Source organism: Sinohyriopsis cumingii, unplaced genomic scaffold, assembly GCF_028554795.1.
Source record: "Sinohyriopsis cumingii isolate HCF-2022 unplaced genomic scaffold, ASM2855479v2 utg002349l, whole genome shotgun sequence".
NCBI classification, from domain to species: Eukaryota; Metazoa; Mollusca; class Bivalvia; order Unionida; family Unionidae; genus Sinohyriopsis; species Sinohyriopsis cumingii.
Window position 1 is genome coordinate 247,384 of NW_028316190.1, and position 14,636 is coordinate 262,019.

The 14,636-nt window shown below is 38.4% G+C and overlaps 1 protein-coding gene across 1 annotated transcript; it reads right to left on the reverse strand.

Annotated features, from left to right (window-relative positions):
- Positions 1 to 7,478: 7,478 nt before the first annotated feature.
- LOC149770791 (uncharacterized) lies at positions 7,479 to 12,566 on the reverse strand. The gene is made up of 3 exons (XM_089949116.1): positions 12,411 to 12,566; positions 11,999 to 12,168; positions 7,479 to 8,569 (listed from the first exon to the last, which is right to left on the reverse strand). Exons 1-3 carry the CDS (start codon positions 12,462 to 12,464, stop codon positions 8,293 to 8,295), a joined length of 501 nt encoding a protein of 166 aa, XP_089805242.1. The 5' UTR covers positions 12,465 to 12,566; the 3' UTR covers positions 7,479 to 8,292.
- Positions 12,567 to 14,636: the final 2,070 nt, after the last annotated feature.

The window sequence follows — 14,636 nt, forward strand, 5'->3', positions numbered from 1 at the left end:
TAGGGCTTTGACCGAGTATTGACGCTTGACATAGTGGGTCGTTTGAGGACTGATGACAGCCACGGTGTTTTCAGGCATGAATCGTTGTCGATACACTAAGGAACACGCTTTGGCAATGGTGCAAGCTTCTTTCAAAGGATCGACCCCTCCGTGTTCCATGAACAGTTCTCGAAATTTTCCACAGCAACGCCGTAAAATGTCCACGTCGGAACGACAATACTTTAGCATTTCTTCCTGAAAGTCGAAGGGGTCAGAGGCATGAGCCTGGTACCAAGCGTAGAAAGCTTCTCGTTGTTCGGTACGCATGTTGTCAGGGTCGTAATAGTGAGCCTCAGGTAAATGGGGTAGAACGGCGTGTTGATTGGCTTCCGTATTGAAAAAGTGTGGAAAGTACCCTTTAGCCATTTCTGTCATTCCAAACGTTTTAGGCATTCGACTCAAAGGCATGGCCAAATAGCTCATCGAATCTTTAAACTGTACTTGTCCCACTTGCATGAAAATGATTTTGGCTCCGTTCAAAGTCACTTTAGGACGTTCGGTGCCATGTTCCGTATAGTATCTGAGAAGAAACTGTCCATCGTATCCGGAGAAATTGTGAGCCATCACCGTGGCATGACGATGACAATCTCCGTAAAGTCCGATGTCCTCTTGGCTCCACGTCTTGTCGATGGGGTCTAAGACCCATTGGGCAAAATCGGCTAACGTGTTTGGCCCCCGAAAGATTTTTTCACGCCCTCCAGGAATCTTGCTGCAGTGAGGGCAATGACTGAAGATAGGTTCTTGAATGCACTTCTCGCACGCTCGATGAGCCACGCAGAAATTAGGAATGTGAATGCCAGTCTCTTGCATGCATTCGAAATCGAAAAAGATGAAATTGCCTTTCTTCTTGTGACCGTCCTCTTTCTCTGGTGGGGGCTGGTATTTTTGCACGTAACATTGGTGTTCCAAGTCCACGATGTGGTGACAAATGTGACATTTCTTTTTTCCTGAACATACGTGTGCCTTGGTACTATTGGTACGTATGCCTTGTCCACACGTAGGGCACAATCTCAGGAGTTGACAAGCACATTTCTTCTGTGAACCTTGCGTTTTCAGATGTTGTTGGTAACAGGTAGGGCTGACAAACGTGCGCAGACAAGTTGAACAAGGCACTGGTTCTTCGCTCAGACAGGGTGAAGAGGCCAAACATCCTGAGCATTTCCATCCACAATGCTTGTGTTGCTCTCGATTATTATAACCATAGTCACATTTCTCACAGTAATAACCGTATCCCAGGAATCCAGTGATACTGGTAATGGTATCGAAATGGTCATCGTGATGATAAACGTGAATGTATTTTCCGTCCTTAAAATCTTGCCCTCGAAACAACAGAGACCCGCGCACTTCTTGAGGGTGCACTTTCAAAGTGTATCGTGGAGCTAGGGCATCTTGCAATTTTTGCATCTCAGGAATGCCACAGGGTGTGTCTTTGGACATGCCAGCTTTTCGTAACAGGAGTTCTGCTTCACTTCGTTGTTTGGCTCGGTCCGATTGTCGAATGTTCTCCCAGTCTCTTTTCCATTCTACCGTGTCGTTCTTGTTGGCATAGGTTCGTCCCACCACGATGGCACGGGCTAAACACATCTGGTCATGAGGATTGTGAATTTGGACAAGGCTACGCTTAATGCTGCGAAGGTCGTTCACCAATAACATCTTTTTGCGTCCGGTCCCTTGAGGAGGAGAGACGTGGGTCATGTCCAATGTGGCTTTTCCATCGGTGATGTCAAACTGGTCATTAGATTGTTGCACGTGTTGAATCTTGTCCATGACTTTGGAAGCGGTCAATTCTGCAGGGGTGCTAAACTCGATCCAAACAGGGGATTTCAAACCGTCGTGTTGTATGGAAAGTCTCAAGCGATCGTCTTCTTTGGGTTGACATTGTCGCTTGAGTGCAGTGAGCAGAGAATCCCACACTCCGGTGATGAACCCTTCTGCTTTCTCTAACGGTACTTCGGACTTGAAATCTTTAAACTTCACCGTGTATTTGTAAGCCGTGGTTCTAAATTTTTTAGAGGAGCGCTTTTCCGTCTCTCGAATGGAATAGTACTTTTCAGGGTTGACAAAGGGTGGTGGACTTGGTTTAGAGGGTTCGGATTCTGGTTCACTCATGTCCTCTTCAAAATCACTGGCATGAATTTGTGCCAATATTTCAGCCCTGGTACGAGGCGATAGATCACGTTTCTGCCTCTTACTTTCTTCTTCTTCTTTCTTCTCGAATGAATGGGATCGTTTCATCTTGAAAGCAAAAAGTCAAATGACTCAAGTTCAAACACCATGAACTACTTTATAGTCATAGCAGACCAGCGTATATAAAAGGGTGTGTGTCTTGTCCTTTCACTATTCATTTCACTCTCAAGCCGAGCACAACGATGGAAGAGACTAACCAGATGGAACGTTTCGTCAGAGCTTTGCGAGGGGTCATTAGAAAATTCTCTTCAGACCAGCCTACGGACTACTCTCCTTCCTTTCGAGATAAAAGTCAAGATACTTGCTATATCTGTCAGAAGAAAGGGCATTGGTCTTCAGAGTGTCCAGACCGTCAAAAAACAGGAGCTAAAAAAGACAAAAGTAAAGATACCTGTTATTATTGTAAAGAAAAAGGACATTGGTCACCAGATTGCCCAAAAAAGAAACAAGAGGAGTCAGAAGAAAAGAAGGATTCTTCAGAAGAAGAGAGGGATTCTTCAGAGGAAGAAAGCAGACAGGTGAAGAAAAAGAAACAGGAGACGAAAAGAAGAAGGGAAGAAAGCGAGGAGGAAGAAGAGGAAAAGAGTGTGACGGTGAAGAAATTTAAAAAACAGAGAGACTAAACAAGGAGAAAGAAGAAGTCAATGAACTTTTTATTAAAGTGTTGTGTTGTGAATTGTGAATTGGATTGTAAAAAATGGAGAAAAGAATAAATGAATGATATAAGGTAAGAGTCTTTGAGTTATGATTTTAAAATAAGAAGCTACACTCACGCACTCATACACAGACACGTACTATAAGGGTAAAATGGGTGGGTTATTTTTTTTTTGAGTTATTGGCAAATTGAAATTGTATTTCTTTTCGAGATATGTGGGTGGCCCTGAAAAGGGCCTTTTTTCTTTACGATGTAGGGGTGAGTTTAAGCAATCAACTTTAACTGCCTTATGCCTTTGCCACGGCCAAGGCCTACTTCTGGACTGCGTAATGTTGATGATGATGATAATGATTGGGTTGAAATCACTAAGGGTGGTACGGTAGGCTTAGTCACAGGGTTGACGTGTTTAGCTCGGGAAGGTCGTATTCTCTTCGGTCGTGATAAAGAAGTCTGATACATTTGTTTCAGACTTCTTAACTCCGCTAAAATATCCAAAAGTACCGTGACCGTTTGATTCTCACCCTCTTGTTTCTTTGCTGCTACTTCTTCTTGCTGTTGTTTTTTTCTTACCTCTTCTTCTTGTTGCTGTTGCTGTAGGAGAAAAGCCTGTTCCGCTTCTTTTTGTCGTTGCATAAATTTCTCCAATTCTTCTTTCTGTCTCTGTCTAAAATTCTCCACTTGCGGTAATGAAGAAGGTAACGAAGGTTCCGGAACAAATTCTTGCGAGGAGAGAAAATCCACAAAATCCCAATTCACCTCTTCTGAAAGTAAGTCCGGGTTCCCTTGGGCGGTCTCCGCTGCTGGTGCACCCCATTGGATCGTTTTCTGAGTTTCCGTCATGTTGAATCACTGTCGCATAGATTGACTGCACACAAGCGCTAGCAGATCTATATTGACTACGTGACGTCACAGACTGCTCTCTTCGGATTGGATGCAGCTGGCTGAATTTTGTAACGCGTGTTCGGATTGGTGAATGAACTCAATCCGTTTCAATCCTACCTGTCCCTATAAATAAGCGCAGTTCAGTGCATTGATTGACCTATTCTCGGAGCCTCAACATGTGGACCGACGTTGAATCTTCAACCCTTGTGTCAACAATGATGTTCAGGACGGACATGCTCATGTATGTCCGATCCAAGTGGACCGTTGTCCACAGGACCAGCAGCAGCCTGTGGATAAGAAGAGTCTATATAGAGAGACAAGGTTGCCTCAAGAGGACTCTGATGTATGGCCCTGCTGTAAGACGAAGTTTGAGGACAAGAAGATGTCGCAAATGCCCTTTATGTTAAGGGCATATTAACATAAACCAAAGGCCCTTTTCAGGGCCAGCCATATTTCTCGAAAAGAGATAGTCTTTGAATTGCCTACCCCTTTTTTTTATTTTATTTTTTTTAAAAAAAAATAGAGTCCCTCCCTGTTTCAATTTTACATAGACCCTATACAGTCCCAGGGTTTTTTTGGCCATGTTAAATTTACATAGACCCTATATTGTCCCAAGGGTTTTCTCCATGTTAAATTTACATAGACCCTATATTGTCCCAGGGTTTTTGGCCATGTTAATTCCCATAGACCCTATATGTTCCCACGATTTTTCTCCATGTTAAATTTACATAGACCCTATATGTTCCCAAGGGTGTTTGTAATGATAAATCCCATAGACCCTATAAGATCCCCATTAACTACTTTCAGAAATTGGTTTCAAGTATGCACCTTAGAATGGTCGACCTTACAGTTAATATAACGACAGTCGTTCGTGAACGTTTAATACAAGTCCGTGTTGTAAACTGTAGGAAATCTTTAACGTGACATTATCGAACTGGCCCTGGTGATGTTGTTCGTGGATTGTACACGTGTGCATCAAATGTTCTTAAGGGATCGTTTTCCAGCTTGGCACCAGTTGTAAATAAGGTGCCATGCGAGTCGTTGATAATATTGAGCTTGTTGCCCGGAACCGGTTGAATGATCTGTAATTGCGAGCGATCCAATCGATTCGAGATCGACTACAACGATTAGTGGCTCAAGCACCATCAAAACCAGTTAAGCAACCATTAACATAAACTATTACGGCCGCAGTTGGTTAAATTACTACTGAGGACTCTTATCAGCAACTGTCAGATTTGATGATTGCAAATTTGTCAATGGGAAGTGGATTTAGACGTGAAGCTGTCACCCAAAGGCATTAGGCAAAAATAAATCGTATATAAATGATGTCTCATTTCAAATATACATAAGATCCAGCATTTGACACGCATGCGCAAGTCGATAAATTCATATGAGATTCTCGGTATAACTCATACCCAGCTTGGGATCCCAATGAACTAAACATAGAATTACAATTGCAGAACAATTCCTTTCTCTGTCTACAGAATCACGTTTGTTATCGTTTATGCAATCAGGTACCGCATCAACCGCGTCGTTTCTCGCGTATACAACAGATGCGCACCCACCAAGTAATATTACGGGACAGTCTACATGGCAATAAATACCAAACATGGTATTATAGTACCAAAACATGTGTTCGTGGCGAAGACTTAGGAGAGATATATGTCTTTGCGTTTAAACGGTCATCACGAACCTCCAGAAGAAATTCGGCTTAACTTACCAGAAAATCAAACCGCAAATGCATTATGTGGTTGTATATGGCCCGACATCAAAAGGTTGAGATAAAGATAAAGATAAATCTAAAATCTTAACAGAGCGCGCCTCTGGACAGTATTTATTTATTGCATCCGGTTTTATATTGGATGGAGTCAAGTAAAACACTATTGATAAATAATCAGCCTGGTCCACGAGTAATAATATGTAACGAGCCCGACACCGATCTTTCAAACTCTTTCATATATACGACAATAATATCATTGATAGCTCAATATAAAATCCATTTTGAAATATTTCACGTCTATCCAGTTGGCTACTTTACTATCTTTGGTGTTGGTGTTTGTGTTTAGGAACAGATCATATAGGTAATGGATTCTGAAGAAGTTGGGTGTTGTGGTTAAGTTGTGTACACAGTAGTTTTAAAAATGCCGAAGACAAATATTCTGTTGTATTGCTCTCTTAGGAAGGCAGACATTACAGTTTCATTTTTAATGATAATTACCGTTGTATTATGTGTCCAAATTTTTTAATATCGTTAAAATGGATGCACTTTTGGGTGAAGGATGTGTTCTTTCTATTACCATATGTTTTTGTTTTCAGATCAAACATTAAGTTAAATGCTTAAATTAGTACATCAACATACGGGAATATTAAAGTAATGCGTCATCCGAATGAGGTGAAAAAGTCATTTTGACAGTAATTAAGTTTATGATCTACATATAAACGAGTTTGAAAGTATTATATTCTCCCACTATGTTCTTAAATACTGAAAAACACACACATTTAAACAAAAAATCGACTGTGACGAGAAGCCTGTTTAGAGTTGTATCTCTCTCTCATCAAGAACCGGATTAAAGGGTCGGGGGGAGGGCATGGGCTTGTCTAAACCGTCAAATATTGAGCCTTATGCAAATTATACGCAAGTACAAAGGAGATTAAGGACTGTGTATCTGCAGACTAATAACACCCACATCACAACCCATTATTGTTTGTCTCTATCTTTTCAATCATACCTTAAAGTATTGAGTGATGTTTTGTTCAGTGAGGGGCATAGACTGCTGAATATTTTTACATCTCAACGTTGAATTGTAAATGGTGATCGATCCATGTTATTGACAACACGCTACAAGGTTTAATGGTAGGCAGTGATCGATCGACCGATGTTATTGACAACACGCTGCAAGGTTTAATTGTAGTCTGTGATCGATCGATCGGTGTTATTAACAACACGCTACAAGTTTTAATAATAGTCAGTGATCGATCGATGTATGTTATTGACAACACGCTACAAGGTGTAATAGTAGTCAGTGATCGATCGATGCATGTTATTGACAACACACTATACATTTAATAGTAGTCAGTGATCGATCGATCGATGTTATTGACAACACGCTGCAAAGTTTATTAGTAGTCAGTGATCGATCGATCGATGTTATGGACAACACGCTACAAGTCTTATAAAAATATGTCTGCAAATTATTTTGGTTGTCGAAATGGAGAATGAGAGAAAAGCGAGAAAGAATATTAGTATACATACATGTATGCATGCGTGCATACATACACACATGCATACATACATACATACATACATGCATACATACATACATACATACATACATAGAAAAGTTGGTAAGAGCGCGGTAAAAGCTTAAACCATCATTGGAATATTTTTCAGATCACCATTACATTGCTTCTCGAGTCAGGATCCTTTCACAGAGAGAGAGAGAGAGAGAGAGAGAAAGAGTATTATTGTACAGGTCAGATAATTCTTAATTCATCCTCTATTAAGATTGGAACCCGGGTCCATGGGTTTAATCGCCCTGCCTTCATGCACCAATACACACATCCCCACATAGAGAAATGAATATAGCCGTGGATTTGTGCGTAGCGTACAGACACTCAAGGCGATACAATAATTAACTCTCATCTAAGTACTCGGCCACAACGGATTCCTCCTTCAGAAATCAAGACACTTAGAAGTTAATACAGAAAGTTAGAATTCAATTCGATTGTTTATTATCATAAGCTTTTAATACTTACAGAATACATATTACAAATATTACAAATACTGTAGTGTTATCAAATGCTGTATGTACATCTTTAAACATAAATTCAAAACCGAAATCATCAAGAGCTGAAAAGGAGAGGTTGTACAATTATATACAATCTTTGTAAAATATTACCCTAGAATAATAATTTATCTCTTATTTTAAATGCTTCATAAACAAATTTCTCTAGCGAACATTTTACTTTCTTGTTTCAAGAAGTTAACGATGCAGTATGCTTGCACATGGATGGTTGTACTTTCGAATTAGATTAGTTAGTATATACAGAACGTGCTAAACTAAAATTATATTCGTCTTCAATATTATGGTTGGCACAGATTATGCAATATTTTTCACTTCTGTCGATTCTACAGCTTCCATATTTCCCAGTTTCAGGTCTCATATTTTCCGATAGGAAAGCATATGTAAGTCTTTATATAAGAATTGGAATATATTTTGATCAATTTACAGAATCAGGAAATAAAAAATTCTAACCAAAACCAAATCTGTTTAAAAAAAACTTTCAGGAGTGAAGTCCAATTAATAATGTTATCTGATTCATTTTCAATTACTAGCAACAATTATTGATTTTCTTAACCAGTTGAACAAAGACGTAATTGGTCTTCAGGTCAACGAGGAAAAAAGTGGTGCCGAATGAGTATTAAAAGATTATATCAACATTTGTTTTCATATTCTTCTGGTCACTGCAGTTTTACAACGAGTTTTCAGATTACCGGATAGGTTTTTTTTTCAAATATGAGACGCATTTTAACAGCCGGATTCGTCGTGTCGATAGCGCCAGCAAGTTGGATATTGGCCGCTTCGGAATCCCCAGTCGTTCTCTACGATCAAGCCTTGAGGGTCAGCTGCTGCTGAAGCACTCGTTGTTTTCTGGTAATCGGAAACAATACCCACATGACCACCCGTTGCTATGACATCACCCTTCTCAGGAATGTAGCATCTTTCCCAACAGCTAGAACTGCTTAAGTACGTCGAACTCGGATTAGCCCACTCGTTTGCTCCAATCGGTGAATACGACCGCCGTCTTGATAATAAAAAGAACAAAATTAGAAATCCATTTTTCTTAAATAATTGTCTCCAGTCGGGCCTGAGATTGCTCGATTGGCTGATGTTAGCATAATAACTAAAAGCATAACCGTTGGTCAAGTAATATACGGTCAGGTGAACTGAGATAACAAAATCAATCACTTAAAGTCCAAATGACTAAATGACCATAATTGCATTTTAATGTTCGTCGAACGTGTTCGAGATAATGTTGGTACAAAGTTACATAGTAAGTTTTGTCAGAAACTGTAAATAAAAATAAATCTAATAGTATTTCCTCAATATCATCCAGTAACAACCCCGATCATATCATTCGTGTTCAGTGATTCCGTTGGGTATTTGGCTTCTTCTAGATCTTTCTGACAACACGCTACAACGCAAATATCATTTTAAATCTTCTTTCAAAAAATTCCAAGGCGACCATTCGAGTCGGTATAACTCAGCAAACATGTGGAATTATGCTGGTTATCGAACTTGTCTGAGATTTTGTTGATATAATTTCACATAGCAAGGTTGTTTGTTTGTTTTCAAAAACTGTTAATTAATTAAACCACAAGTACTTACACAATATCAGCCAAATGGTGCCAAGATCACATTAATATGCCTTGAGTTTGGGAGTTACCCAACTTGACAGAGACCTTGCTGATATTTACAATGGAATACATTTTATTTCAAGTATTTAGGTATTGCATTATTTATGGAGTTAGATGACATGGTCAAGCTCAATTATGAGACCAAAACTAGATCTTTAAATATTTACTTTTACAGTGGTCAAATAGATCACTTACCCCACTTGGAAAAATGTAGATGTGAAAGAAAAACTTAGCCATATCCAAGATGCTCACCTGTTTCTAAGTTCAACAAACCCACCTAAAGTCAAACTTCAAGATTTAGATGTAATTTGCCATACGTTTGTATAGGGTGTTGGAGGTAAAATCAAAATGAAATATTTGTGTAAAGAGTATTCTTAAAGCAGTTTGAACATGATCGATATAATATATTTGTACGTTCGTTGAAACTCACTTAGATGGGAAGACTTGTCACCTCTGAACCTAAGCGGAAAGATATTAATAACTTCCATGAATAGACACGTTTTTCACTTTTGACATAGATTTCATGAATGCATTATGGACTTATGCATCTGAAGCATATATTGAATTACACAACAAATTTACTGCAGAGAACTCGGATGGCTTTATTAAAGTTCCAATATGGATGAATCCTAATACCAAAATTGTAAATTCTAGTGTTATGTACACTCACTGGGTAAAAAGGTGAATTTTGTGTGTAATACTATAAATACCGTATAAACTTTTGAATAACAAGTAAGTTAAATTTTGAGTCTAGTGGTGACATGCATATTTACATATGTATGTATGTATGTATGTATGTATGTATGTATGTATGTATGTATGTATGTATGTATGCATGTATGTATGTATGTATGTATGTATGCATGTATGTATGTATGTATGTATGTATGTATGTATGTATGTATGTATGTATGCATGCATGTATGTATGTATGTATGTATGTATGCATGCATGCATGTATGTATGTATGTATGTATGCATGTATGCATGTATGTATGTATGTATGTATGTATGTACACTTGTTTGTATATAAGTATACGTATATAAAATGGTTACAATAAAAATATCTTCTTTATTGCACTCATCTCTCTCTCTCTCTCTCTCTCTCTCTGTAAGAGACTGCTGATACGTTTGTTTTCTTCTTTTTTCTCTCTCTATGAAGTAGCCAATATTACATTTTGTATTGGGTTTAGAATTAGAATGCAATACTATATCCTAGTGTTAACCATAAGCCCATATAAAGTAATATGACCATATAATGAAAATTGTGAGGTAGTCAGTGGAATGGTTCCCCAACACACTGCTACCTATAAATGGGGAATAATAAAAATAATAATAATAATAATAATAACAGCCAATGAACTAGATGTATAGCCACATTTAATACCAACAATTTTTAAAAGGTTTACCACTGTTTTTGTGTAATTACGCTAAATCAATTCAGTTAAGTTTAAAGCCATGATGTGAATATTAGCCATTTAGGAATGTACAGCTCGGGTCGCCTAGTGGTTAACGTTTTCGCCTCGGATGCGGGAGCTCGAGGGTTCGAACCCCGGCCGAGTCATACCAAAGACTTCTAAATATGGTACTAACAGCTGCCTCGCTTGGCGCTAAACATTAAGAGGCTAGTGTTAGGACTGGTTGGACTAGTGTAGGAATAATGTGACTGAGTGGGACATTATGCTACATGTCTGCGGCATGATGCCTCACTGCTCGACATCACTATAAACTGCCACACTGCAGACATCGTAGCGATATGACTGAAAAATTGTTAAAACTACGTTAAAAATCCAACACACACACAGAGGAATGTTCCTGCCTTCGTGCATATTCTCATATTTTGGACATTAAAAATCTACAGGCCCGTCAGTTTTCTGATTATTCATGCATAGACTATATTCACAAATCACAGGTACGTGGGAAAGCCTGCCAATAGCTTCTCGTGGGTCGGTGGTTCTTCCCTGGGTTTTCCAGGGTTCTTCCTCCACCAGTTATCCTGGCCGCCATGTATGGCCTATATTGTGCTGAAAAATTGTGTTAAACCCTAGAACAACAACAACAACAACACAAATCACATATTACCTCGTTATACAATAGTATCTACCTGACTCAATTTTTAATTTAAGAGCAATCACGCAAAGTTTATATAGTCTAATTACTTTTAATTGTTTCAGTTTAAAACAAACAACAATAAAGCAGTCCATATGTTCATGTATTTGGATTCGACTATATTTTTTTGCTAACTTGTAGCTTTATGTTTGTCAACCATTTTTCGTCAAGTTGTTCATGCCTTTCACCGTTGCTGGAATGTAACGAGATTCATCTCTGATATACGCGGCACAACGTTGTGCTCTTCGTCTCTTTGGGCAAGACAGATAAATAAAAGTGACACGGTGAAGAGTCTGAGAACAGAGAAGGCAAATAAAAACGAATTTTCTAATATAAGGTTGTTTTTGTCAAACAGCAATTGTACAGCGCGCATCAAACTGTGAATATCTTAGACACATATCTCTGATCTATGTTTGCACTGGATGATAGGAATTCAGTCTAAATACTTACCCATTTGGCTTGTAAGTTCAAGCCTTGTCTTGGAATCACAAAACCCTGAATCTGAGTTTGAGACTGAGTTTAAGCCAGTCAGAAACAGAACTTTCAAAGTAACTTCATTTGTGATTGGTGAAGATAAAAACGATATCAGGCTGAAACCCAGGGCTGTATGATTTCCACACCAGATTCTACCTTGCTCGCAGTTAGACAGCGTAATATAGGGGTAAATGTTAGTATTTGCTCAACAAAACACGAAAGAGACAGCCTACCTGTTTGGGGCGGGGCAACCCTCCTCCTTTAGAACATCTGCAACAAAAATGTTGCATTTGTTGGTGTTTTTTCCAGTCTGGTGGCTACTGGAATACAACCACTTCCGACTTCCGATGTACAACCGGGCTCTGTCACCAATACTCTCCCCAGACGATGAAGCCTGGCACACCTGAAAATGATTTTGGAATATTATGTGCCTACGGTAATTTTCCTCAGAAATTTTCATAGCACGCTTGGATAAACTTTTTTAATAATTATAGAACGTTATGCACAAGTAAATTGTCGGTCATTACAGACAGCACATTTGCATTCGTGTTTGTTTAAAAAATGACACGTATAACCGTTTTAAAAATGAATCTAGTTATTTTCAAACGTCCGGCATATCTCAAACACTTTACCAATGATACTCACCATATTCATACATAAGGCTACGAAAAGGCTCAAGACAAGTTTCTTGTGACACATGGCTGACAGTCAATTGCTCTCTATCTGTGACTACAGCGTTCTTTATATCTGTATTTATAACAGTGGATGAAATAAAATCATCCTTGTTTAAGACCTATTTATACTTGTCTAAGTGTCAACAGGAGGAAGCGCTCTTTTTCAGAGAGTTTTGTTTACAGTTATATTACTTACTGAATTCGACCTTACTATGACCTATACGTTTCTTGTTTATTAAATTGTTTTCCTTATACAGTATAGCTCTCCAGCGATCTTTGGAGAGAATTGTACTCTTACGCTCCCTATTCTCACTGTAGCGGTATGCCTTAAATAGCGGTAATTGGAAGCATGTTACTATCTCGTACTTTCGCATCCACTGCTGCAATAGTAGATAAGTTATTATCAGCACGTGCACACGACTTCCTGATTTTTAATAGCAGACGAATTCATCTGTAGAGAAGTTTGTTTTGAAAAAACGCAAATTGTATAAGCTTACTACATAAAATCTTTGTATTGTCCATTCCATACTATCTCCACTAAATCACCTGGATTATTCATCATAACAACACCCCTTACACAAGTCTCACTTTCTGATCTCTGCTTTTTGTAGTGAATGCATCAACTGTACTCTACTTTCATGTGTCACGTGTTAAGGCTCTAACAAACAGTAACACAGGAAAGAGTCAAAACAACAAGCTTTGAAAACATTTTACAAATTATTTATTTCCCTGGAAAAATACTGTAAAAATAAAAAATAAGTACTTACGGTTTTAAGAATCAAATCCAAAAGTAATCCAAGAAGAATCCACGAAAAAATGTTAGAAGTCCTAATAATGAATGTTCTAATGAATTCAAGCTAAAGCCCGACGAAGAAAACAAGATGGAAGGCGATGATGTATGATGTATCCTATACTGTGTTGAAGTCTACATATCTTTGTAGAAACACAAGAAATATCACTCCGGTTTTCGAAATCCGAATACAATTTTTAAGAAATGTCTTTGTTCAAGAATTCTGCATGAGCACAAACATATTTCCAGAGAAACGAATTAATCTTTTAGAATCCAGATAATCTGAAGAAAAATTAACATATAACTCGAAAACTGGCTACAATAGAAGGAAATGACTTTTGTAAACAAGACTTCTACTCAACTGTCTTCTGGCAGAAACGTATTTCAGCCTAATACAAGCCCTTCTAAATCTCAAACTGGCACAACTTCTAAAAATCAAGCTTCTGATAAGCTTGATTTAAGATCACTGTCTCTTCCTACATGTACCTATTGCAAGACAAAAGGACACGTTATTTATGATTGCTACAAACTGAAAAATAGGCATCAGAATCAAGACAGTCCTATTCCAAATGCTCTTATTTCTAAGTGGTCAAGGTCACGGTCATGTATTGAAAGCAATACATTTGTTGGGTCTAATAAACCCCAGTCTGATTTTATTATGGAGAATTATGAACTATTCATATCGAAAGGTTCTATATCACTCTTGAGTGATTCGGCCAAGCCTATCCCTATTAAAATTTTAAGGGACACAGGAGCTTCTCTGAGTCTTTTATTGTCAGGTATTTTGCCTTTTTCTGAGAAGTCTTCTTCTAACGAGAGTGTTGTTATTCAGGTATTAGAGTGCGGCTTTGTTAATGTTCCTCTCCATTGTGTAAATTTGTCATCAGACTTAGTCTCAGGACCCGTGACAGTCGGCACAGTGTCTATTTTATCCGTTGAGGGCAATCATTTATTACTAGGCAACGACCTAGCTGGAGACAAGGTTGTGGTTAATACACTTGTAGTTGACAAGCCTTACTTGGATCAGAAAGTCAATCCAATTGAAAAGGAATACCCTGATTTATTCCCAGCTTATGCAGTTACCAGAGCTATGGCAAAGAAAGCTCTTGAGAATGATGTTGATAAGAAAGTATTCCTTTAGCTGACACGTGTATTGGTCAGGCTTTTGATGAGGTCACGTTCACTCCTTGTTTGGATCAATCAGAAGGTATTGATCCCAGTGATCCTTTTTTAACTACTCATTCTCTTTATTCTAATCAGGGTGACAAACGATAATCACATGTCGTCGAACAAGAAAGAGATCCTGAGATCTCCTGTTTGTTTCAAAGGGCCATTAGTGAAACTGAAGCTACTGACGTTCCTGTCTGTTATTTCATTAAAAATGTTCCCGACCTTAATTCAAAATTA

What these genes read in the sequence shown, in the direction of transcription:
- LOC149770791 (XM_089949116.1), bottom strand. Translation starts at nt 12,464, where the DNA reads ATGTGTCACAAGAAACTTGTCTTGAGCCTTTTCGTAGCCTTATGTATG. An exon ending in TAGCCTTATGTATGAATATG is followed by an intron (nt 12,169 to 12,410) that starts GTGAGTATCATT and finishes AATCATTTTCAG; the next exon opens with GTGTGCCAGGCTTCATCGTC. An exon ending in GGTTGCCCCGCCCCAAACAG is followed by an intron (nt 8,570 to 11,998) that starts GTAGGCTGTCTC and finishes TTTATTATCAAG; the next exon opens with ACGGCGGTCGTATTCACCGA.